The sequence below is a fragment of the Pristiophorus japonicus genome, chromosome 5, assembly GCF_044704955.1.
Source record: "Pristiophorus japonicus isolate sPriJap1 chromosome 5, sPriJap1.hap1, whole genome shotgun sequence".
Lineage (NCBI taxonomy): Eukaryota > Metazoa > Chordata > Chondrichthyes > Pristiophoridae > Pristiophorus > Pristiophorus japonicus.
Window position 1 is genome coordinate 164,957,070 of NC_091981.1, and position 26,730 is coordinate 164,983,799.

At 47.9% G+C, this 26,730-nt stretch overlaps 1 protein-coding gene across 4 annotated transcripts in view; it reads left to right on the top strand.

Annotated features, from left to right (window-relative positions):
• sgce (sarcoglycan, epsilon) overlaps nt 1–26,730 on the top strand; it is a 106,401-nt gene that overhangs the window by 57,027 nt on the left and 22,644 nt on the right. For all 4 annotated transcript variants that reach the window (XM_070881070.1, XM_070881071.1, XM_070881073.1 and 1 more), the window contains 2 exons: nt 25,726–25,937; nt 26,415–26,441. In XM_070881070.1, the coding sequence (XP_070737171.1) occupies nt 25,726–25,937; nt 26,415–26,441 (239 nt within the window). The remainder of the gene's footprint in view (nt 1–25,725; nt 25,938–26,414; nt 26,442–26,730) is intronic.

The following is a 26,730-nucleotide window of genomic DNA, read 5'->3' on the forward strand; positions in this document are numbered from 1 at the left end:
CAGAAGCGCCTTCAGTCAGTTTGAAGCTAGTCCCTGAGGAGGGAAGGAGTTGTGTGCAAGGATGGCTGGTGCTGCTACGGGAAGAAGGGCAACGCGGTTTTCCGACGCCGAGCTTGAGACTGATGCAGGGGATCGAGGGAAGGAGGCAAGTCCTGTATCCAGATATAGGGAGACCAACTCGCCAAGTGTTCAGTAATGCCTGGAGGGAGATCGTCGTAGAGGTGTCGGGGAACTCCATCCATAAAGAACGGCGACCCAATGTAGAAAAAGGATGAACGACATCATTCGTTTGATGAAAGTGAGTACCTGTTCCACCAAATGCTTATCTTCCATCTGCGAGCCTCTCCTTTATCCTTCCCTTATTTTCCACCTTCACTCTTTAGTCACTGACACAACATTTCATTGCTGAGGCCTCTATATATAATATATATGTGCGTGTTCACAATGGAGACCCTCTCTGCTCACGTTGACAGCTGCATGTCAGGGACATACACTTGTGCTCTCATTTCTGATGCATCATCACGGTGCCACAAACCAACCATTCTTTGTGTTGCAGGTCAATCTTGCTCATAATCGCTTTGAGCAAAGGAGGACTGGTGATGGCGAGGCCGATATTCAAATCCTCACACCCTTGGAGGCGAGGGTCGAGGCGCTTGTCGGCAGACATGGTGCCTTCCCTGTGGCACAGGGCACTGGCGATGCCGATGTGGGTAAGTGAAGACCCTTCTTTAATGCTGTCTCTCTCCCTGGATGCTGTTGCACCTACTGTGCCTTTCCCTCTGAAAGTCTGCTACTTGCAGCCGCCATGTGTAAATTTCACACCTCCCCCTCACGGCAGCCCTTTCATTTATGCTTGCAGCTCAGCCTCCCCACTGTGGCCTCCGGTACTGGCGATGCCGATGTGGGCAGCATGGACAAGTGAAGACCTTCCTTTAATGCGATCTCTCCTTGAAAGCGGCAGCGCACACTGGGCCTTTCCTTCTGAAAGTCTTCTAGTTGCAGGCTCCATATGTCAATCCCCTACCTCCCCATCACGACTGCCCTTCTCCCATTGCTGCTTGCAGATCAAAGGCCGAGTGGCAGCCGAGGCGAGGGAGAGGATCCTCCTGAAGGACCATCGCTGGGCCTGGAGGGGAGCCCAGTGAGCAATGGCAGCCGAGGCGAGGGAGAAGATCCTCCTGAAAGACCAAATGATGAGACACCATTGTGAAGCCTGCAGGAGACCCTTGATGAGAGCCAGCCAGATTAGCATACTGCCAGGATTGAGGACACTAAGGTTTCAAGCTCTGCTGACACCCTCAATCTCACTCCATCTTTTGGGAACCTCAGTGATGAGGAAGAGGAGGACACTGCTGGCAGCACCGCATCACTGCTTCCACCTACAGGCACCAGCTCAGATACTGGGAGTTCGCGGTCCGATCTAGTCCAGATAGTTCAGCGGTCTGCACTGGGTGGTGCACTGGGGCCTAGCCGGCTGCAGCATGGTGACGGGGCTAGGCAACCTCAGGTGCCATCTCTCCTGTGGAGAGTCCGCACCAGAGTTCTGCTGAGGAGGACTCAGACGAGCCCATCGATGTTGCGGCTTACGAGAGAAGAGTGAAGGTCAGGCATTCCCAGATATTGGGGGCACTGGCAAGGGTGCCAGAGAGGCGGTCAGAAGTGGTGAGGAGCGTGGAAGAGTCCGCGTCTCGCATTGTCAACAGCTCTGCGTACTTCGTGGAGCCCATCATTGCCAGTGTTCAGGCGATGGTAGACTCCTAGAGAGACCGTGCGGATCTAGATGTGAGGCCGCAACCTGAAGGTGATGTGGCAGCTGCCATTGCAGCACAGGTGCAAGGGGACAAGTGCATCACTGCTGGTTTGGAGAGGATGGCCGCAGCCCTGGAAGTTCAGAATACTCTTTTATATACTCTGTGCAACAGGCCTCGGAAGGTCTAAGTGCTGACATATCTGGTGGCTTTGAGACTGTGGCTGCTCTCATGCAGTCTCAGCTCGATGCCATCCGACACCTCAGTGTTGCCTTCGTGGCTGGGTCCACCACGGGCCACGGGGAATCTTCCGGTGTGGCATCACAGCACGGTCCTGAGCTCCCTTGGATTGGTGGCGGTGGTGGCATGCCGCCCCTGGTGAGTGACTCAGGCTCCTCGGATCAGGCTACGGATGATGCGCTCCCTCAGGATCGCAGCATTCCTGGCCCCAGTCCTGTCACTCTGCCAGTTCCTCCACGCATGGCCTCGCCCAAGCCAAGCCAGACTGAATCCTCCCAGGAGGGTGCTGACCAGTCTCCAGCTGGCCTTTCCACACAGGGAACACATCAGCCTTCCCAGACCCATGAGGCAGCCACAGGAGAGACACTGAGGCGAAAAAGTAGGGTAGGCATGCATAAGAGGGGTTATTTGGAAATGCACAAGGATGGCAAATGGTGTGTATATATGTTACTTTTCTGCATATATTAGTTATGTTAGTTGTTTTGAGCGATATTGATTATGTATTAAATCTTTATTTTTTGCACCTATATCTGGGCTGGTGTATAATGTGACGGTGGGCAATGATGTATCGAGGCACTCATTGGGATGGCCATGGAATTTGAAGGGTCACGTGGAGATGAAATTATTGGAATTGAACAGCAATCAGACATGTCTGGACTTCCCTTGCAGGGTTGGGATGGCGACGATGCCTCCTGGGTGGCTCCGGACGCTCCTCCTCCTGCTGCAGCTGCGCTGCCTCCTCCTGCAGTGGAACTGCTGGTTCAGCCTTGAGCTGCTGTCCACTCATGACAGCCTGGTTATGCAGCAGACAACCACAAAGATGGAAATCCATTCAGGCATGTACAGCAATATGCCGCCAGAGCAGTCCAGGCAACGGAACCTTTGTTTCAGCATCCAATGCAGTGCTCAATGATGCACCTAGTCCCAGAATGAGTGTCGTTGTAGGCATGCTCGTCCAGAGTCCTCGGGTTGCGAAGTGGAGTGAGCAGCCACGTGGACAGGGGATATCCCTTATCCCCAAGCAGCCACCCACAATCCTGGTTTGACCCGGTGAAGAGGGTGGGCACACTGCTCTGACGCAGGATGAAGGCATCAACTACCAGGATACTTCGCTGGTGGTCGTACACGAACTGAACATTTAGGGAGTGGAATCCCTTTCTGTTGATAAACAGTTCGGGATGGTGTTGTGGCGCCCTCAGGCCAATGTATGTGCAGTCGATGGCCCTCGGAGCCCTGCAATCCGGACAAATCTGGCCTGGCGCTCCACCAGTTTCTCCCTGGTCATGGGGAAGGAGATATATTGCACTCTTTGCTTGTATAGAAATATTGGGCCCAAGTTTCCACACGCACTTAGAACGGCGCAGCCCCGACCTGGACGCCCGTTTTTCGCGCCACAAAGTGCGCCTAAAAAAAACCTCGGTATTCTCCACCTACTTGCAGGTCCTCTGGCCCTCGGCGCAGCCAGCACGAGCTGTGGGGGGGGGCGGAGCAAGGACCCTGCGCTGAAAACAGTGCCGGGACCTCTACACATGTGCGCTACAGTGGGCACGCAAGTGCAGTAGCTCCAGGCACCGAACTGTGTGGGAGGGGCCCGAAGCACGCAGCCGCTAGCCCTGGCTGAATGGCCTCACTGGGGCTGCGTGAATAAGGCTCCTCCCATGGCCAGCTCCTGCTCCCCCCCCCCCCGCCCCCGACCAGACCCGACACTCGCTCCCCGCCCCCCCCCCTGCCTCCGGACCAGACCCGACACCCGCTCCCCCCCCACCCCCGACTGACCCGACCCGACCTGCGCTCCTGTTCCCGCTCCCCGCCTCCCCGACTCGACCCGCGCTCCTGTTCCCGCTCCCCGCCCCCCCGACTGGACTCGACCCGACCCGACCCGCGCTCCTGTTCCCGCTCCCTGCCTCCCCGACTGGACCCGATCCGACCCGCGCTCCTGTTCCCGCTCCCCGCACCCCCCCCCGACTGGACCCGACCCGACCCGCGCTCCTGTTCCCGCTCCCCGCCTCGACCCAACCCGACCCGCGCTCCTGTTCCCGCTCCCTGCCTCCCCGACTGGACCCGATCCGACCCGCGCTCCTGTTCCCGCTCCCCGCCTCGACCCAACCCGACCCGCGCTCCTGTTCCCGCTCCCCGCCCCCCCGACTGGACCCGACCCGACCCCCCCCACTGGACCCGACCCGACTCCCGCTCCCGGACTGGATCCGACCTGACCTCCCCCATTCTCACTCCCTCCCTCCCCCCCCTCTCCCTCCCTCCCCCCCCTCTCTCTCCCTCCCCTCTCTCCCTCCCCCCCCCACTCTCTCTCTCTCCCCCCCCCTCTCCTCCCCCCCTCTCTCTCTTCCCCCCCCCCCCCCCCGACCCAAACAGAACTGAACCTCCCCGACCAGACCCAACCCAACCCAACGCCACCTACCTGTAAATCTGGTGCTGGGGACGGGCCCTGCCCGAAATCTCGCGCCTGCCCGTTCAGCCTTCGGTCCCGAAAGGCCTGCCTGAAGCACTTTCACACAGGTAGGAAGATGGTTTATTTAATCTTTTCTTTGCTTATAAATGTTTATTCAGGTTGGATTTATTTGTATAATATTTGTATAAGTATAAATAAGGATTTATTATAGAATTTAATGACTTCCCTTCCCCCCCCCCACCTCGTTCTGGACGCCTAATTTGTAACCTGCGCCTGATTTTTTAATGTGTAGAACAGGTTTTTTCAGTTCTACAAAAATCTTCACTTGCTCCATTCTACTTTAGTTTGGAGTACGTTTTCACTGTGGAAACTTTGAAATCAGGCATCAGTGGCCGGACACGCCCCCTTTTGAAGAAAAAATTCTGTTCCAAAGTAGAACTGTTCTACCTGACTAGAACTGCAGAAAAAAAAATGTGGAGAATTGCGATTTCTAAGATAGTCCGTTCTCCACCAGTTGCTCCTAAAAATCAGGCGCAAATCATGTGGAAACTTGGGCCGATAGAAACATAGAAACATAGAAAATAGGTGCAGGAGTAGGCCATTTAGCCCTTCGAGCCTGCGCCACCATTCAATGTGATCATGGCTGATCATTTTTGCAACTTTAGTACCCCATTCCTGCTTTCTCTCCGTACCCCTTGATCCCTTTAGCCGTAACTCCCTTTTGAATATATCCAACAAACTGGCCTCAATAACTTTCTGTGGTAGAGAATTCCACAGGTTCACAATTCTCTGAGTGAAGAGGTTTCTCCTCATCTCGGTCCTAAATGGCTTATCCCTTACCCTTAGACTGTGACCCCTGGTTCTGGACTTCCCCAACATCAGGAACATTCTTCCTGCATCTAACCTGTCCAATCCTGTCAGAATTTTATATGCTTCTATGAGATCCCCTCTCATTCTTCTAAATTCTGGTGAATATAAGCCTAGTCGATCCAGTCTTTCTTTATATGTCAGTCCTGCCATCCCAGGAATCAGTCTGGTAAACCTTTGCTGCACTCCCTCAATAGCAAGAATGTCCTTCCTCAGATTAGGAGACCAAAACTGAACACAATATTCAAGGTGTGGCCTCACCAAGGCCCTGTACAATTGCAGCAAGACCTCCCTGCGCCTATACTCAAATCCTCTCGCTATGAAGGCCAACATGCCATTTGCCTTCTTCACCGCCTGCTGTACCTGCATGCCGACCTTCAATGATTGATGTACCATGATATCCAGGTCTCGTTGCACCTCCCTTTTCCTAATCTGTCACCATTCAGATAATATTCTGCCTTCCTGTTTTTGCCACCAAAGTGGATAACCTCACATTTATCTACATTTTACTACATCTGCCATGCATTTGCCCACTCACCTAACCTGTCCAAGTCACCCTGCAGCTTCTTAGCAACCTCCTTACAGCTCACACTGCCACCCAGCTTAGTGTCATCTGCAAACTTGGAGATATTACATTCAATTCTGTTAGATCTCTTAATTCTCAATGAGATACGAATTCCGGTTGCAGGTTTAAAATAACTTTATTCCAGCTATAGCAACAGAGTTCTTGCTGAGTTTTATCTCTTTGTTACACTGTGGCACATGGCAAAAAATGGCTGTACTTATACCTAGATCAATGAGCTCGCCTCTTTTGACCTTATTGGCTCAATTGATGTGTTGCTAGCCCATAATTGTCTCCCAGCCTGAAGTCCTGAAATGTCAAGTTGATTTATGGCTCAATGCAATGTGCTAGCTTTCATGTAGGCAGGGGTCTGTGACTAGGGTCTGTGTTTTCTCAACTTTGCAGCCTGCTTGAATTCTCTATCAATCCCCCCTTTGATTCTTTCACAAACTGAATCATAAAACATCAGGTATCACTGGTTAAACATTCTACAAAATCATTTCATACATGTTAATAGAGTTTCCTTCTAAAATTTGTTGATGTGTTTCGCCACATGTCCGGACTAGTAGCTTCTACACAAATTTACATCAACCCGAATTCCATCGTGGCCACAATGAAAGTCTGGTTTTAGTAGGTTAATTAACCACATTCCAATTTAATCCAAATCATTATTGTAATTCAACCAGTAAACAACCTTCCCTTAAGCATAACATACCCCTGTGCCATGTACAGACAGTCTGCTGGGACCTGCAAGGTGTCTCACATGCGGGACAGCAGCTACAGCCGCCTGGTTGCAACAACATTTAATCAACATAAAAAAACAATATAAAAGTAAAATAATTACAACAAATAGAATTAAACCTTCCACCAATGAAGTTCCTATTGAACCTAGCCAATCAGTGGCCCCGCTCCACAAAGTGAATGATGGGGGTTGCTTAAGTTTTTCTACCTCCTTTTGGATATGCTCTGCTAAGTGGGTAATTTCTTCGGAGTTATCTGGGATATATGTGCAACACTCAGTTTCGAGTAGGACGCAAGTACCTCCCTTTTCAGCCAGGATGTAGTCAAGGGCCAGTCTATTCTGTAGGGCTACTGTGCGGATTGCTACCATTTCTGCATTGATTTTAACTAGGGCCTCTGAGGTATCATTGGCTACCCGTTCCACAACGGATGCCGTGTTAATGGATTCCCTTGCCAGTTTGGCGGTCCCATACCCGGGGATCAGAATGGCAAAGAACCTCTCTGTTTCTGTGATAGCTCTCTTAGGACGGTGTAGATGTTCCGACAGTGACTTTATATGATACAAATATGGCACAATGTCGGCTAAATAGCAGGATCCCGTCCAATTCTGGGGCAGCCAAGGGTAGGCTTTGTGGCCACACACCCAATAGCTGCCATTATAGGCAATGAATGTTAGCTGTTTCTTTGTCAGCAACACTCCGGGGCCTGTCCAGGCTTTTCCATCTGTTTCATTCAGAATCCCCATTACGTTAAGAACTCCCACATCGGCCCAGTTTGGACGATTCCGTGGCTTGATTATATTATAATTCCGGGAGCAGTGACTATATCACATATTTTGGCCTCCTTTGATGTTTCTAATCAGACAGACCGATTCCCCCGGTCTTCCTCCCCTGTTGTAATAGTGATAACAAAAAATGGGGGCCGTTTGGAATTATTGTAGCACGGTTGGTACCCCCCTTCAAAGGTAGTCAGATTGTAACCTGCTGACTTCCATTTATGTGCCCAGTTTTCCATATCCTGAAACGTATTGCCTGTTTTGTTTTGATTAATTATCCACTCAGCCATTTCCGAAATATTCAAGGGAATTGGCCTCAAGGGCATCCCTCCCTTTGAGTGAATAGGAATATGCGCACACCCAACAACTGGGAATGTTACCTTGTTTGACATAAATGTATGACAAATATAAAAAGATATTTACATGTAATTCCCTGGGTACTCTACTATTTCCCTTTGGTGCAGAGGGTCGGCTAGTAAGAAGTAGGCAAATGCCTAGAATACTTACAGTCAGTAGTACAGTAAATTTATACATTTTGGCAAAAAGTAATTGTCCTTATCAGATTTCAGCTTCAGTTACGGGTGCTCGTTTAACGTGTCAGGCATGGATCCAGGCTTTCTTTCTTTGAACTTTAACAGCTGCCTGGGTGGTCAATAATACTTGGTAAGGTCCCTCCCACTTTGCACCCAAAGGTTCTTTATGCAACTTTTTCACATACACCCAGACTCCCGGGATGATGATGTGTCCTCCTTCGGGTGGATTACCCCAAGCTGCCGATACCTGTCGGGAAACAGAACTAATAGCATTGGTTAGGTTCTGACAGTATGATAACAAAGTGTCACTCATTAAGTGAACATCAGCTTTCTGTAAATCGATAGTTCCTGGCAGCGACATGGGTCTTCCTGTTATAATTTAAGGTCTCGTGGCAGAGTCCTGAGTGCTTTCAATCTGCACATCAGTGTTGGTTCTTCTGTGAGGCGGCATCTTTAGCTGCCTGGTCGGCTAGGGCATTTTCCTGTGCTTCCGTGATATTTTCCTTGGTATGGGTCTTACACTTCAGGATGGACACTTCCTGAGGTAATTGTATGGCCTCTAGTAAGTCTCGGACTTCTTTTCTATTTCTGATAGGTGTACCAGCAGCAGTGAGGAATCCTCTTTTTCGCCATAACAGACCAAAGTCGTGAGCGACTCCAAAAGCATAATGCTGTGTAGACATTAGCTGTCTGTCCTTCTGCTATTCGACATGCTTCTGACAGGGCCTGTAACTTGGCCTGTTGTGCTGACGTTCCTGAGGGTAAACATCCTTTTGCCACTACCTCATATAAGGTTGTTAACTGCCCATCCTGCTTTTCTGGTACCATTGTCAACAAAGGAGGAACCATCTGTATACAGGATGAGGTCTGGGTTGTGCAGAGGCTCCTCTGCTGCTAAGGCTGCTTCTTTTGTTTCTTTCAAAATCTCCACGCAGTCATGCTCTTCACATTCTCCCCCCTCTTGCTCCCTCGATTCTGACATCAGGAGCATAGTTGCGGGATTAACCGGGCTGGCCCGGACGATATGGAGATTTGGAGTTTCCAAAACTGCTGTCCAGCGGGTCCATCTAGCTGCCGTCACCTGAGACATTCTATTCATAGACAGCAAAGCATGTAAGGTGTGGGGACACTTGACAATCAGCTTTTGGTCGAGGACTAGACCCGCAGTGATCATTACCGCTCAACATGTAGCTTCCATGGCCCTGAGGCAACTTCCCCATCCGAGGGCTACTGCATCCAGTTTGCCGAATAATAGCCAATAGGTCTTTGTCGATCCCCATGTTCTTGTGTCAGTATAGTTGTCATGTATCCTCCTTTCTCATGGACAAACAGGGTAAATGGCTGACCACTGTTGGTGATTCCCAGAGCCGGTGCCGAACACAAGGCCTTTTTCAAACTCAGGAAGGCCTCTTGCTGTTCCTTAGTGTGGGTGATGGCTTCTTTAGAGGCATGTTTCCCCTTTAAGATATCATTCAATGGCTGAGCAAGCTGTGTGAAGGAGTCAATCCAATTTCTGTTACAGTTACACAATCCCAAAAAGGATCTTAGTTCCTGAATAGTAGTGGGTTTTTTAGCAGCCCGAATGGCTGCAGTTCTGTCCTGGGTAAGTTCTCTCTTTCCTTGCGAAATCTTTTGTCCCAGGTATACAACCTCTTCTTGGGATATTTGTGCTTTGTCGATGCTGGCTTTATGTCCTTTCAGCCAAAGGTTGTCCAGCAGAGCTCGTAAATCTTGTTCATGCTGTTCTTCCATGTTTGAAGCTAGCACGATATCGTCTACATATTGGATGACTGTGGATGACAGGGGAGGTAATTCTCGCAAATGGCTTTGTAAAGCCATGTGGAATATCTTAGGGCTGTTGTGAAAACCCTGCGGTAACCGGGTCCAAGTATATTGTTGTCCTTGGACAGTGAAAGCAAACCACTTTCGAACCTCCGGTGCCAGAGGCACCGACCAAAATCCGTTGGCCATATCTATAACCGAGAAATATTTATGTTCCGGTTTGAGGGCATTAAAAATGGTGGAGGGATCTGCGACCAAAGGAGCTTTTTGATCAATACACTGGTTAGCTTTCCTATAATCAACGGTCAAACGCCAAGTCTCATTAGATTTCTGTACTGGCCACACGGGGCTATTGGAGGAGCTATGCGTTTTAATAAGCACCCCTTTTTTCTCCAATTGCTGAATAACAGGTAGGATTCCCGCAATGGCAGTTGGACTGATGGGATACTGTTTAGTGCATGGAGGCTTGGTCCCGGTAAATGACGCAGGCTCCATCTGGAGTAGGCCACAATCGTTCTTACCTTTAGCCCATATCGGGTGTTCCTTCAATTCTTCTTTCTTCAAAGTTCTAATTGACCACATCACCCGACCATCCTCGAAATGCAACGATGAATCTACTTGGATTAGGACGTCCATTCCCAAAAGGGGTTGATCTACTGGACCTATCCAGACCGGCGTGGTTAGTTCATGTGGACTCAGCCCTATAAGTACTGGTGGTGTCCTTTTAATTTCCATTTTATGGCCCCCAACTCCATAGGCTGTACATGCCCTACCATCCAATGGCAAAGAGTCTCCATATTGTAGGGGTAAGCATGTTAATTCCGCCCGTGTCTAAAAGACAGTCCACATCCTTATCACCCACCCTCACAGTTATATATAGCCCATCTCCCCTCTGTTGCATTAGTGCCAGGATGGGCTCTAATCATTTTTTACTATCCCAAGTAACTCTTTTTGTTGTTGTATTGTCAGTCGCTTAAATGCTTCTATGAGGTCGTTATCTTGTGACAAGCCTGGTTTGTTGGCTGAATTGTATCCCGGGCCGTGTCCTCTTACCCGGCCGCGACCTTGCTGTTTTGCCCTGCACGTCTTGGCCCAGTGACCTTTTTTCCCACAATAATGAAATTTTCCGGGTAATTTTCCGAATGACTGTTTATCGGAATCCTGGGATTTCCATCCCATAGCCTGCACAGATCGGACATTAGCTGTCATATCCCTATCTAATGGGTTACATCGATCCACCAATGCTGCAAAGGTAGTTCTTCTACCTTCCCAGTCTGGTAACACTATCGTAAGCATTTTGGACAGTTCTGGCTTTAGACCTGCCACGAAAGTTGCTTTCGGAGGTCCAAACTCTTGTACATCTATTTCCTCATCCGTATTATTCATACCCGAATGTTCTAGCCACGTGCATCGAAACCGCTCGTCATACTCCAGGACCTCCTCTGTTCCATTCTGTTGGCAGGCTGCAATTTTTCCCCAGTCTGTCTTAGCTGGACTGAAGGCTTGCAGCCAGTGTTTAATCGCATCCCACCCTGCGTTTAATTCTTGCTCATCCTGCCCCAAAGCTGCTTCTACCTTGTCGTGCAATTTTCTTCCTTGTGTTTTTGGCACCATTATGGTCAAAATTTGCCAACTCCGTCCCAGGGATGAAGTTGATATATATTTCTTAAGCGGTCCAATTGGTCCCACATTTTCACTTCCCCTTTCTTTGGATTGGGCAACTCCTTGGACCATTTATCAATTTTCTCTGGGTCTGCCGGATCATGAACGAAGTATTTTTCATACAGCCTTTTCTTTGTTTTATTTGGTTCCGTCCTCATCCACAGTCTCTTCTGATTTGACTACAACTCGGCTTTTTAAAAATGGGGCAAAGCGCACCCCTAATTCTTCATCCTCCGACCCTGTATCGTTGGAGGACTCAGAATCCGTATCTATTCCTTTGTCGTGTCTTTGAGTTTGCGCTTTTAACTTATCCAAACATGGGTACCCTGGGAATTGACCGATACATTTCCCTTTTCCTATTACTGTCTCTTGACCTAATGATTTTTTCCATTCTTTAATTTCACCTTTAAGATCTTTAACTTCCACTTCCAACTTTTCAAGTTCAAGTTTTTTCTGTCTCAGTTGTTCACAAACCGCTTGCAATTGGTCCTTTGTACTGGTCATGTCCCTATCCTGTTGGGATCGCATCATCATCTCATTCCGCTGCTGGATCTGTCTCATAACAGCTAGGGACCATCTGGTTCGTTCTTTATTTTTCATACGGGTCATTTTTCCCCAGACCCTTTTGATCTCGTCCAAGGACCATTGTCCTTTGGAGGTACCGTATTTTCGTTCAATCTTAATACAGGTTTTAGATAAGTCGAATTGTTGCTCTATGTATTCTTTCAACTGTTCGAGGATTTCGTGTATCGAAACCTCAGGTGGTGCCCGCCCGCCTTTAACAGTTGTAGGCAATTCTTTGCTCTTATCTTCTGCTGCCATAGTAATTTCTTTACTGGGGTCTCGAGTCGTAGGCTTTCCAGCCGATCAGTGGGTCGGTGATGAATTAACTAACACACCTCGAGCCGATTACCAACCGGAGGGTTCGCGTAGAAGGAGAGGTGTGTTAGAAGGAGAGGTGAATTTAGACAATTGACCGAGGACTTTTATAAAGAGGAGTCCTTACCTCAGTATGTAGGTCCGATGTACAAAATTCAGTTTCTTCCCTCAGCGATCCTGTTCGTGTCGCCAAAATTGTTCGATCTCTTAATTCTCAATGAGATGCGAATTCCGTTTGTAGGTTTAAAATAACTTTATTCCAGCTGTAGCAACAGAGTTCTTGCTGAGCTTTATTTCTTTGTTACACTGTGGCACATGGCAAAAAATGGCTGTACTTATACCTAGATCAATTTACAATAGTGAGCTCACCTCCTTTGACCTTATTGGCTCAATTGATGTGTTGTTAGCCCATAATTGGCTCCTAGCCTAAAGTCCTGAAATGTCAAATTGATTTATGGCTCAATGCAATGTGCTAGCTCTCACGTAGACAGGGGTCTGTGACTGGGATCTGTGTTTTCTCAACTTTGCAGCCTGCTTGAATTTTCTATCAAATTCCTTCATCTAAATCATTAATGTATATTGTAAATAGCTGGAATCTCAGCACTGAACCTTGCGGCACCCCACTAGTCACTGCCTGCCATTCTGAAAAGGACCCGTTTATTCCTACTCTTTGCTTCCTGTCTGCCAACCAGTTCTCTAACCACGTCAATACATTACCCCCAATACTATGTGCTTTAATTTTGCACACCAATCTCTTGTGTGGGACCTTGTCAAAGGCCTTTTGAACGTCCAAATACACCACATCCACTGGTTCTCCCTTGTCCACTCTACTAGTTACATCCTCAAAAAATTCTGGAAGGTTTGTCAAGCATGATTTCCCTTTCATAAATCCATGCTGACTTGGACTGATCCTGTCACTGCTGTCCAAATGCATGCTATTACATCTTTAATAATTGATTCCAACATTTTCCCCACTACCGATGTCAGGCTAACCCTGTAATTCCGTTTTCTCTCTCCCTCCTTTTTTAAAAAGTGTGGTTGCATTAGCTACCCTCCAATCCATAGGAACTGATCCAGAGTCTATAGAATGTTGGAAAATGACCACCAATGCTTCCGCTATTTCTAGGGCCACTTCCTTAAGTACTCTGGGATGCAGACTGTCAGGCCCTTGGGATTTATCGGCCTTGAATCCCATCAATTTCCCTAACACAATTTCCTGACTAATAAGGATTTCCTTCAGTTCCTCCTTCTCGCTAGACCCTCTGTCCTCTAGTATTTTCGGAAGGTTATTTGTGTCTTCCTTAGTGAAGACAGAACCAAAGTATTTGTTCAATTGGTCTGCCATTTCTTTGTTCCCCATTACAAATTCACCTGAATCCGACTGCAAGGGACCTACGTTTGTCTTCACTAATCTTTTTCTCTTCACATATCTAGAGAAGCTTTTGCAGTCAGTTTTTATGTTCCCGGCAAGCTTCCTCTCATACTCTATTTTCCCCCTCCTAATTAAACCCTTAGTCCTCCTCTGCTGAATTCTAAATTTCTCCCAATCTTCAGGTTTGCTGCTTTTTCTGGCCAATTTATATGCCTCTTCCTTGGATTTAACACTATCCTTAATTTCCCTTGTTAGCCACGGTTGAGCCACCTTCCCCGTTTTATTTTTACTCCAGACAGGGATGTACAATTGTTGAAGTTCATCCATGTGATCTTTAAATTTCTGCCATTGCTACCGTCAACCCTTTGAGTATCATTCGCCAGTCTATCCTAGCCAATTCATGTCTCATACCATCGAAGTTACCTTTCTTTAAGTTCAGGACCCTAGTCTCTGAATTAACTGTGTCACTCTCCATCTTAATGAAGAATTCTACCATATTATGGTCACTCTTCCCCAAGCGGCCTTGCATAACAAGATTGCTAATTAATCATCTCTCGTTACACAACACCCAGTCTAGGATGGCCAGCTCTCTAGTTGGCTCCTTAACATATTGGTCTAGAAAACCATCCCTTATACACTCCAGGAAATCCTCCTCCACTGTATTGCTACCAGTTTGGTTAGCCCAATCTATATGCAGATTAAAGTCACCCATGATAACTGCTGTACCTTTATTACACGCATCCCTAATTTCCTGTTTGATGCCATCCCCAACCTCACTACTACTGTTTGGTGGTCTGCACACAACCCCCACTGGCGTTTTCTGTCCTTTGGTGTTCTGCAGCTCTACCCATACAGATTCCACATCATCCACGCGAATGTCCTTCCTTACTATTGCGTTAATCTCTTTAACCAGCAATGCTACCCCACCTCCTTTTCCTTTCTATCTATCCTTCCTGAATGTTGAATACCCTGGATGTTGAATTCCCAGCCTTGGTCATCCAGGAGCCATGTCTCCGTAATCCCAGTTACATCATATCCGTTAACAGCTATCTGTGCAGTTAATTCATCCACCTTATTACGAATGCTGCTCACATTGATACACAGAGCCTTCGTGCTTGTTTTTTTTAACACTGTCATTTTAGAATTATGTTGTAATGTGGCCCTTTTTGATTTTTGTGTTTGATTTCTCTGCCCTCCACTTTCCCTTATCTACTTTCTACCTTTTGCTTCTGCCCCCATTCTACTTTCCTCTGCCTCCCTACATAGATTCCCATCCCCCTGCCATTTTAGTTTAAACCGTCCCCAACAGCACTAGCAAACACTCCGCCTAGGACATCGGTTCCTGTTCTGCCCAGGTGCAGACCGTCCGGTTTGTAGTGGTCCCACCTCCCCAAGAACAGGTTGCAATGTCCCAGGAATTTGAACCCCCCCCCCCCTTGCAACAGTCCTCAAGCCATGTATTCATCCGAGCTATCCTGCGATTCCTACTCTGACTAGCACGTGGCACTGGTAGCAATCCTGAGATTAGTACCTTTTGAGGTCCTGCTTTTTAATTTAACTCCTAGCTCCCTAAATTCAGCTTGTAGGACCGTATCATGTTTTTTACCTATATCGTTGGTACCTATATGCACCATGACAACTGGAGGTTCACCTTCCCCTCCAGAATGCGTTGCAGCCGCTCCGAGACATCCTTGACCCTTGCACCAGGGAGGCAATATACCATCCTGGAGTCTCGATAGCAGCCGCAGAAACTACTATTTATTCCCCTTACAATAGAATCCCTTACCACTATAGCTCTCCTATTCTTTTTCCTGCCCTCCTGTGCAGCAGAGTCACCCATGGTGCCATGAACTTGGCTGCTGCTGCCTTCCCCTAATGAGTCATCTCCCCCCAACAATACCCAAAACGCTTTGGAGGGAGATGACCTTCCTTCCACTGCTCTTCCTGATGGTCACCCATTCCTTATCTGCCTGTGTAACCTTTACGTGCTACTCATGACATCCTCAGCATCGCGGATGCTCCAGAGTGAATCCATGCGCAGCTCCAGTACCGCAATGTGGTCTGTCAGGAACTGCAGCTGAACACACTTGCTGCACACATAGTAGTCAGGGACACTGGAAGCATCCCTGACTTCCCACATAGCACAGGAGGAGCATGACATAGTCTGGGCTCTCCTGCCATGACTTACCCCTTAAATTAACTTAATTTGGCAATAATGCCAAAGGTTATCTACTGATAAGAAAAGAAAAAGAAAACAAAAAAGATTATATACTCACCAATCCACCAGCCAATCACTTACCCGATTGACTGTGACGTCACACCAATTTCTTATACCTTCTTTGTCCCTGCACCAGCTGGCCTCTCGGACTGCCACTGCTCCTGGCCTTTTATAGGCCTCGATCCTCGACCTCCCGCTCCCGATTGAATCCATTGGTGACCTGCAGGATGGAGCGATGGGTGGAGAATTGGGGAAATGTTGGAGATGTCTGCACTTGCAGACTGGAACCAGCCCGTTGCGTAAAAGTTCAAAGCTATCGTTACTTTGGTCTCCACGCTGAGCGCTGTCCTCAGCTTTGTGTAAGGCTCAAAATCTGGCCGCAGGACATTGCAGAGCTCGGTCACGATGTCCTTCGTGAATCTCAGCCTCCACATACATTGCTCGTTGCTGAGCTGCAGGAAGGAGAACTGACACCAGTAGACCCTAGGACGATAGAGCCTCCTTGGCAGAGGTATGTGCTGGGCCGTTCCCATGCCAGTTGCAAGGCACCTTCTCCCTTTTCCTCCTTGTGTTGTGGAGCCTTTGCAGGCTGCTGCTGGCAAGGCTCCTTGCCCACTATCTGGTGAGGGGGGGGGTCAGCGTACCTCACTCTCCCTGCTGCCCAGCCTCTGGACATGGACGTCTGCAGGCCCTTCTACATGTTGGGCAGCCATGGCTGCTGCCTCCCTTGCTCGCTGCCTGAGGACTCGTTGGTGACGGCGACACCGCCTCCTGCGTGCCCCCCTGCCGCTGACGATGTGGAGAAGGCGTTCCCCTGCCAAAACTGAGCCCATTATGGGTGGAGCTACGACCCTTTGTGCAGCATAGATTTATTCCCACCGGCCACGACTAATGAGAGACAGGAAAAAAGTTTTACCACTCAGCAAACGTTTTCAGAATCCTGCTGCCGTTTTTGAAATGTTGCACAAAAAGTTCAGAAATTTTGATGCGCAAAAAACCCCTCGATGCACCAGCTAGCGCTCTCCACAGTGCACCGACCCAAAAAGCTGGCGGCAGCACTCAATAAAAGGACTGGCTTTTTTCAACTGAAAATGGGTTCGGGGGCGGAGCGGCAGCGGTGCGCACTTTGATCGTGTTATCACTGCCACAAGCCTCATCCCGCCACGAAAGTCCGTCGATCGGGGCGGAGGTCCACAGCGCCGTAAAATCTCCCAGACCAAATTTCTGTCCCGGCAGCCAGTTGATGGTAAAGTGGCGGTCACCTTCAAGATTGCCTCATGAAGATTCTGAAATTGGCCGCCGCAAACGGACAGTAACGGATCTTACCGAGACCCTGAATTTCAGCCCCCATTTCTTCAGGCAGGCCTCGGCATGCAAAAATGTCCCGTAATTCATCCAATATACGCTCTAGTCGCAGATGACCCCATGTGCTGTACTTCCAGCCATTTCGAATGGCTATCAATTAGAACCAGAAAATGATCACAGTCCCTTTCTCAAAAATCAATGTTCTCTTAGGAATGGTCTCGGCCAAGACCATGTTTGCAGTGGCGTTTTACCTGGCATTGCCCTGCAGCCTTGACAGTACACTTGCTTACTAATACTTGTAAGTCTTTATCCAACCCAGGCCAATAAACAAAAGTTCAGGCCACCGCTTTCATGCCACGATGTCAGTATGCTCACCGTGAAGTTCTGTCAAGACTTTGGCCCGTAGTGCACTGGGAATGACTACGCTCAGGCTTACATGATAATTTGTGTCGATGATAATAAAAGGACTTTATCTCCTCGTCTAATCTTCAGACCGCCCTTGTAGGGTGTGCTCATAGGCCTGCTGTAACGTGGCATCTTTCTGTGTGCTCTCTGGAATAACAGAGGTGTCAAACATGATTTCCCTTTCATAAATCCGTGTTGACTCTGCCCAATCCTATTATTATTTTCTAAATGCCCTGTTACCACGTCCTTAATAATAGATTCTAGCATTTCCCTGCCATTGACATCCGGCTAACTGGTCTGTAGTTCCCAGTTTTCTCTCTCGCTCCTTTCTTAAATAGTGGGGTTACATTTGCTACCTTCCAATCTGCGGGAACCTTTCTAGAATCTATGGAATTTTGGAAGATGAAACCAATCCATCCACTATCTCCATAGCCACCTCTTTCAATACCCTAGGATGTAGGCCATCAGGTCCAGGGGATTTATCGGCTTTCAGTCCCATTAATTTCTCCAGTACTATATTTATTTTAATAAAGCAACCATACAAGTGCAAAGCACCCACCCTAGTTATCCAATTGACCTTATCCCTGGGATTGGGGACAGGGTTTCCAGCTTTCTGCAAAGGCAGATAACCAGGAATTTCAGGACTCGGGTGTAGGCTAGTGAGGGCAAGATCTGTCACCATGATTAGATCTCGCAGACCTCCCAATAACTGGCATAGAGCAGCGTTGACTAACACCCGGCAGTATATCTTTAGGGCTGGATTTTCGGTTGGAGGCTTCGTCGGGCGCTAATGGCGGCAGGGGTGTAAAATTTGCACCCTATAAAAGTTTGCGCCTCCATCCGGGAAATGCGCCCAAATCTCAGCTACAATGATTGGGGGCGCAAAATCAGGCGTCACACACCTGTGCTCAGCCGCCCCAACAGAAAACCGCTACGCAAAAAAAACAATTTTACTTGCACATGCAGAGGCCCGCTATAGTTCCTGAGCCCAGCCGAATGTTTAGGGCGCGGCACTATAAGTTTGCGCGTGCGCGGTTCCACCTGAGCACTTTGAGCAGAGTGGGAAAATGGAGGAGCAGGCAGGACGCCAGAGAGCAGGCCGCTTCTCAGCCACGGTCGCTGAGGCACTGATACAGGCCATAGGGAGAAGGTGGCCTGCCTTGCATCTTGCTGGAGGAGGGAGGCCCGTGCCGAGAGTGTTTCAGAGGATTTGGAGGGAGATAGCACACGAGGTCTCTGCGACAGACATAGTGCCTCAAACTGCCACCCACTCGCAAGAAGTTTAATGACCTCACGAGGGTTGTCAAGGTTTACACAAATGTACCCTTGCCATGGTTGCAATATCACTGTCTCACACAATGTAAAGTCTTTGAAGAAGCTGCCCCTTCTCTATGTTCCAGGCCATGGTGTGGGTTGGTGAAGCCACCTGAAAGCTTGGAGGCTCACTTCACCAGCCATGCCCTGCGCATTCAGGCGGCACAGACCTGCTTGTCCCCTATTCATTCTTATCCCTCCTTGCACTACCATTTGACGCTTGATATGCGTTTGCCAAACATCACCCTAAGCCGCAATCCTAGGTGGCTTTCACCTCCTCACAACCTTCCCACATGCTCTGTGTGCAGCCACGCAGATTATAATGCACATCTTTATACTTCTAGACAGTAGCAACTACCCCACTATGGGAGGCACATGTGCCACACGATAAGCTGCACACACACTCACGCATTCTCCTTATTGTCGGTGAAATTGGTGCCGAATCGCCGGGAACAGCAGCGGACCGGAGGTGGATAGCCTGATCTTCGGGATCTCACTGAGGTGGAGCAGCGAGTGTTGGACCATGGGCATCCCAGTTCACGTGGTGGCCGGCAGCAAGGCACAGCAGGTATGTGATTGGCATTTGCGATTTATGTGAGTTCCTTGACCCCTGATATGAAGTGACCTATTCCCTTCACATATAGATGTCCAATGCCACCTTCCTCTTATCACCCTGTCTCTGCTGCTAACCACACGTCTGTTGTTTTTGTTTACAGATGATCAGCCACATGCACAGCGGCCTGCTCCTGAACCGTCAACATTGGGCGAAGGGGGAGATGACGAGGAAGGAAGTAAGGGTGCTCACTGAGCGGGAGACACCACCAGTCCCACCGAGTGGGGACACCACATCGGTGGATGAGCCTGATTTTGAGGGGTTTGAGGACTCTGATGCTCCTGGCCCCAGTGGCCTACAACAACGTCCAGCGGGAGGGGAAGCTTGTAGGCCAGTTCCCCAGAGGGTGAGTCAGCCCAGGAGTCCCGCTGAGAGAGAGGCAGACGTGGACCTGGACTTAGTGGCTCTGTCCAGGGAGTCACTGCAAATGCACTGGGTCCTCATGGGTGCATTGGAGAGGGTCCCGCAGAGCATTACCCGTGCCTCTCAGGAATCGCAAATGCCAATCACATACCTGCTGTGCCTTGCTGCCGGCCACCGTGTGAACTGGGATGCCCATGAGGTCCAACACTCGCTGCTCCACCTCAGTGGGATCCCGAAGATCAGGCTCTCCACCTCCGGTCCGCTGCTGCTCCCGCCGATTTTGCACCAATTTCGCCGACAATAAGAACAAGGAGAAGACGTGAGTGTGTGTGCCCGCTCACAGAGAGAGATGGGCCCAATGAGCGATAGTGGAGTCCCAGAGGGGATGGTGCATGCCATGGTTGATGTGGCAGCAGCTATCACATCACAGGCCCAAGCCATGCAAGAACTTTGTGATATGATGCTGTCAGTGATTGCTGGCATGTACTCGCAGACTGCTGCGTTTCAGGCTCAGTGTTCTCTGAGTCAGTCTCAGTGTAATGCCACACAATCACTGACTGCTGCCATCCTCTCTGTCTTCCCCACAGTCTGACCGGGAAGTGACGGTGCCAAAGCAGGCCAGCAAGTTATGCTCACACATCGTTCTGCGGATGCTGACGTTCCACTCTGCGTAAGTGGCAGTGGGCCCCTGGAAATGGAAGGTACTGTCCTTCCGCAAGATGACAGCATTCCGGCTCCCACCACTGCCACCACACCCGAGCCATCATAACTGCTGCCGCCGATGCTGAGGCAGTGGAGTTCGCAGCCGGCCCTTCCAGGCCAGAGCATTCTGGTAGGCTGTTTGGACAGTCTGCCACACACACAGCAGCCCTCAAGCAGTCTAATTGTGCGCACTGAGCCCACGTTGAGGAGGAACACAGGCGTGGGAGGGGGGGTAAAGGTGAGGGGTGGGAAATGTCAGGCAAAGTCTGAGTGATGACTTCGCTCACCATGGACAGATGTAATCCCAATGTAAATAATGGATGTAAATATGTTGTTATATTGTTGCACTTCATTGGGTTTGGTTGTGTTTTGTTACTTGCTGGGTGGGGGTTTGGTTCTGTTGGTTGAGGCACCGACATTGAAGTCATTAGTAAAGTGTTACTTTGACCATTTTGCATTGGCAGCATGTGTATCATTGTAGAGTTTAACGGAGATGTGCCATTATCTCAGTATTAGCTGCATCTCTCAGCTTTCTCCATTCAAGAGAACCGATCCATTATGAGCCGATGACGTGCTGCTCTTGGTCCGGCAGTATCACGACGCTGCCTCCTCCGTGGATGGTGCTCCTCCTGGTGTGGATGGCGATTCGGGACCTTTCCAGGCTCCTGTTCCTCGTCCTCCTCCTCCTGAGGTGGGCCTGCAATCCCCACTGGCAATGTCTGACCCCTCATAATGGCCAAGTTGTGCAGCATGCAGCACAACACAATGAATTCCGACACCTGTTGGGGGGAGTATTGAAGGCCGCTTACAGAGCGGTCCAGGCATCGGAAATGCTGGTCAGCACCCCTATTGTCTGTTTGATGATGTTGTAGGTGGCCGCATGGCTCTCATTGTAGCGATGCTCCGCTTGTGTGGTGGGGTTGCAGAGGGGGGTCATTAGCCAGGTGGTTAGGCCATATCCTTTGTCCCCGGGCTGCCAGCCATGCCCTTCCCATGGTGGCTCAAACATTCATGGCACAGTGCTCTCACGCAGGATGAATACCTGGATAGCGGGCATTCACTGCGAGGATGCGTTACGTGTGGTCGCACACCAGCTCCACGTTTACGGAGTGGTTTCTGAATACCTCGGCGTTCTCGAATGGTGTTCAAAAGGCCATGTGTGTGCAGTCAGTGGTTCCTTGAACCCTCGGGAAGCCGCAATCCTGCCAACCCCACAGCCCCATTCACTCTTGCTCTCCCTGCTCATTGGGAACGTTATGAAATCCATTATCCATCTGTACAGAGCCTGTGTGATGTCACGGATGCAATGATGTGCGACGTATTGAGAGACTGCAGCCTGGAAGCAGCTGGAGACATAGAAGGCCAGCACCATAATGACCTTCACTGTGACAGGCAGTGCAGTCCTGGCGCTGATGTGAGGCTGTAGGTCTCTCTCTAGAAGATGGCACATCTCTGTCAACACTTTTTGGAAGTGCAGCCTTCTCACAAACTGCTCCTCAGAGCTGGAGGTATGAACGTTGCTGCCTGCAAACCCATGGGGAGGTGGGTGAGGCCGGTGAGGCCTCCTGTCCAGATGTTTACAGCCTCCCCTCATCCGTGGCCCGATATGGCCAAGAGCCCTTCTATCTTGACACCGCCTAACAAGAGCATGGAGTAGGAGATGCTGGTGAACTAGTAATGTCCCCATTGAATTATTTCACTGAAGTTTTAAGACCCTGTAATGGCAGATAAATCTGCTGCTTTTGTGACAGAGATTCATGCAGTGTGCTGTGCGGAAACGTTGCACTCAATGTGACCTCAGATTTAGAATCCTCGTCCTTCACTTTAAAGACGCTGCAAATAGCGCCTATTCGACCGTAGGACTGCCTGGTTTTTCAGGCGTGACTTGGAGCGGATGTTAAATGCGGTGTTGCCCCCTAGGGGCGCAAGCGGGTCATTGCACGTGATTGACGTCATGATCTGAGTGAAACTACAGAGCGAGGCGGTAGCGTTTTGCATCGACGCAAAACAGACACCGAATTTCCCGGCGGGGCGCTGGAAGCTGGCCAGCCGGATGGTAAGCATTTCATCACTCTTTACTGCTCTTCTGGGACATGAACAAAGGCGCAATCCAACTGAAAATTCAGCTCTTAGTATGTTTTATAGTGTGTTGTATACGGAGACAAACATGGGTGGAAATAGGGTAGTAAAACAGATTACAAAACGGGAACTGTAAATGAATTTTCAAAGCATCAGGATTATTGTGTTACTGTTTTCATTTTCATTGTTTACATTACAAAAACCAATGAAATACAGACCAGGGTATTGAATACTATCTGATGCTGGCCCTGCCCAAATCTTGCCTGGTTTGCCTGTGACTCTTAAACTGACTGGGGTTAGTATTTTACAGTCTTTTTAAAGAACACGTCAGTAATTTACTTGTATTGGGCCAGACTTTACTGTCAAAATAACAGTGAGGCTAATGGTGTTTGCACCGTTTATGCATAATTAACAGCAATCACTTCAGGCGAGGGGCAGATGCGCGGTTAAACTCAGAAATCCAAAAGTTGCTGTCCGAGTTGTGTCGCTCCGCTGTTAGCTTTGTGAAAATGGCATTTGGCTGTCTGCCTCACCATTGACATGCGTTGAATGTCAGGAAGTTGCTGTATTTGCGCAATAGATATGAACTAAACAGCTGCAGATATTTAGGGCTAGTAATTAGTAATGCAAGTACCCTTTTAACTACGTGATTGTTAATTACTGCCAATCAATCTCTCTGGCACTGAAAATTAACTATTGTGTTTGGTGTCTCTCAATTTTTTGGGGCGCTTGTAAAAATGTCACATTATAAATTTTTTCCTTTTTCTCTTCTCTCTCAAGCCAATCAATTTTTCCTTCTTGTTATTTCACTTTTTATATTTGATTTAACATTGAATTCACCACCTATTATTCAGTTTCCTATTCAGTCCTTTCGCTGTTTATTTTCCAATCCTCAAATCTCATTTGTTTGTTGCCCTGTTTACTTGGGTCCCAGATGCCCTGTTTCCATCGCTGCATCATTATCAGTTCACACTTTCAAAGTTTTTTTGAACTGAAGGTTGCAGGGGCGAGTCTGTTGGATGTCCTGCAAGTGCAAAACCTGGTGCCAAATATCTGCTACCTGTGCATATTTGTCACTGTAGTGAAACCAGCACAATCCATATTCTGGTTACTGAATTAAAACCTATCCAAGCTGGCCTATTGATGCCATTCTTCACAGCAAACCACGTCTACTTACTGTTAGAAAATAAAGATGCTTTATGTGCACTTCATCACAGTCACTAATTTTTCTTGATTTAATTATAAAATACATCTGCCGAATTTTCATTCCATCAATTTAAATGGATGGGCTCATGAGTGTGCAATACTCTGTGTGCTTCACCAGGTGATATTTTAAACCCCAACGCTGAAGATGAAATCTACTCCATAGTTAGCCGATATTATCATACTTGTACAGATAAACGAGCGATTTAAAATATCTCCACATTACTCAGTATTTTTAATGGGAACGGAAAGGATGAAGCAGTAATAAAAAGCAGGACTCTTACAAATAGAAACCAACAATGATCCTGGGAAATAAATCAAGTTGACTATTTACATAGTTCTAGTATATTATGCTGACCTTATTAATTATTTATGATTTTCTTTCCCTCTTACTTTGCTGACTCTTGTTTGTTTACAGTTTCATGGCTGTCAACAGCCCTCTGGTAACTCACTCAAGTGACTATTCTGCACCTGAACTTAGATAAAGAGAGTGAGAGAGAGAAAGAAAGGAGGAACTTGCATCTACATCGACATAGCACCTTTCACAACCTCAAAGCACTTTACAGCCAATGAAGTACTTTTCAAGTGCAGTCACCTGTAATCTAGAAAACATGGCAACCAATTTGTGCACGACCAGCTACCACAAACCATTGATAAATAACCAGATAATGTTTTAGTGATGTTGAATGAGGGATATTGGTCAGGATACTGAGAGAACTCTCCTGCTCTTCAAGTAGTGTCATGGAATCAGCTATGACCACCAGAGAGGGCAGACAGGACCTCGGTGTAACCTCTTAACCAAAAGACGGCACCTCCAACAGTGCAGCACTCCCTCAGTGCTGCACTGAAATGCCAGTCTAGATTTATTGTTGTAGTCTCTGGAGTGGAACAGGACTTGAACCCACAATCTTCTGACTCATAGGTGAGAGTGCTACCACTGAGCCACAGCTGACACTGATAGTGAGTGGCAGCAGAGTATTTAATTGCCGCTAAACTCAATATGCACCTAAACTCATCCCGTCCTCAATCTGGAATGAGAATGCTGTTCAATTTTCTCCCTTCTTAGCATAAGGATGCTGAGGCTAATTGTAGCCACATTGCCATCCCAGCTAAGATCTGTTAAACCTGAGATCATGCCTCCCTGAATGGCTCAGTGGGTAAATGCAATGTGTGGGAAGGTACTGAGCCATAAAGTCCAGGAAGGTCTCAGAATTAAGCTTTGATCGGTGTAGTTAGCAATGTCGTAATGAAAGAAAAATCTGATGGTGTTTTGGCTGCTGGCAAGAATCAAGATCCTGTAGTGACAGTCTGAGGCGCAGAGGAGAATTTGGAAAACAGCCCCAATGTCTTTGGAGGAGCCTCAAAACTGAAATAAATATCGTTACTGAATAATGGTGTGGCACTATTTTTATGCAGCTGCCAGGACTGTATGAGTTAAGGCTAATCTTTCCCCCCCAAAAAATAAAACAATGTTAAGGTGATGCAGGGGCTGGATTAATTCTGCTCAGACTGTCCATAGAGGTACAAAGAAAACATCTAAAAATCCTGCGAATAGATGCATGGTTTAATCACAAAATACAATCAAGTATTGGTACGAAGAAAGTAAACACAGCTCTGCACCCATTGTGCTGCTTATGAGGGATATTGATGCTGAGGATGGAACAATTTTTCACTCCCAAGTTGTATCAGTACTGAGATGTGGCACACCTAGCACAGACTGGTAAATCTGGTCCATCGAGTCTGTCCCACATAATTGTGATACCTTGTGTATCACAATATATACACTCTCCACCCTGCCCAAAACCATGTGATCTCCCGGGAAAGGCAAAAAAAATTTAAAAACCCAGGCCAATTTGGAAACTAGTCCAGGAGATCATCCTGCTGTACCTACCTTCTGTATATAAAAATAGTAAAACAAAAAGATGCAGCTATTTTCTCTTGCAATTTGGTGGCAGGTCGATAAATCGAAGAAGGCTTCTATCAACAATGAGGTGATTCGGGGAGATGGTGTCCTGCCTGATGATGGAGAATATGAGCCACCTTCTACTAATCTGAAAAGCAAAGACTATTACACAGACTTTGTGATTACGCTGGCGATACCGGTAGCCGTTGCCCTGGTGCTGTTTATTATCCTTGGTTACATCATGTTTTGCCGTCGGGAAGGAGTGTAAGTACATCACACTGCTGTCCAAATGCATATACACAGGGATTCAAAACATAAGTACATCTTTTTTAACAAAAAGTATCTACACACTTCTATTTTGTGATGATATCTTAAAATAATACCGGGGAAAGATTTCTACTTAGTCTGTTTCAGTTGTAATAATGTCACAGGTTAGTAGAAGCAGGTAGAGAGCACAGACTCTGTCCATACCATTGCATGAGTTCATATTTCAGCTCCATCCATGTGAATTTATTTTCCCTCAAGCCTTTTCTTCGGTCTGTTTCATTCTGTGTATCCATTACGTTTGGCTGTCATGTGTTTGTGTGTGCAGTCACTCTGGCCCTATACTTGTAGGCAGATACTGACAAGTGATAATCTTCTCAACATCTGCCAAAGGTGGGCCCACCATTAGCAAATATCTTTTGATGTTTCAAGTATCAATGCCTATTATTTAATTCATTAATTTTGTTTTGTTCCTAGGCAAAAGAGAGACATGCAAACACCAGAGTAAGTGTCTTCTTTCCTGTTATGTTTTAAATTGAACATTTTGTTTTTAATTTTACTTTTTTGTTTTATTCGATCATAATCTGCTACTGTAGACTTCAGAGTCTGTTCCATGCTTATGTGTCTATTTAAGTTATTACACGTCTCATGGTTCATTTCATACTGTTGACCCATATTGAGAAGTTGTTGCAGTCAGATCTCGATAGTGTAGCTCGTGAGTTCTTGAGTGTTCAGACCGCCTAAAGTCATATGTAGTGGCTTTTAATGTAGAAAAGCATCGCCAATTGTAATG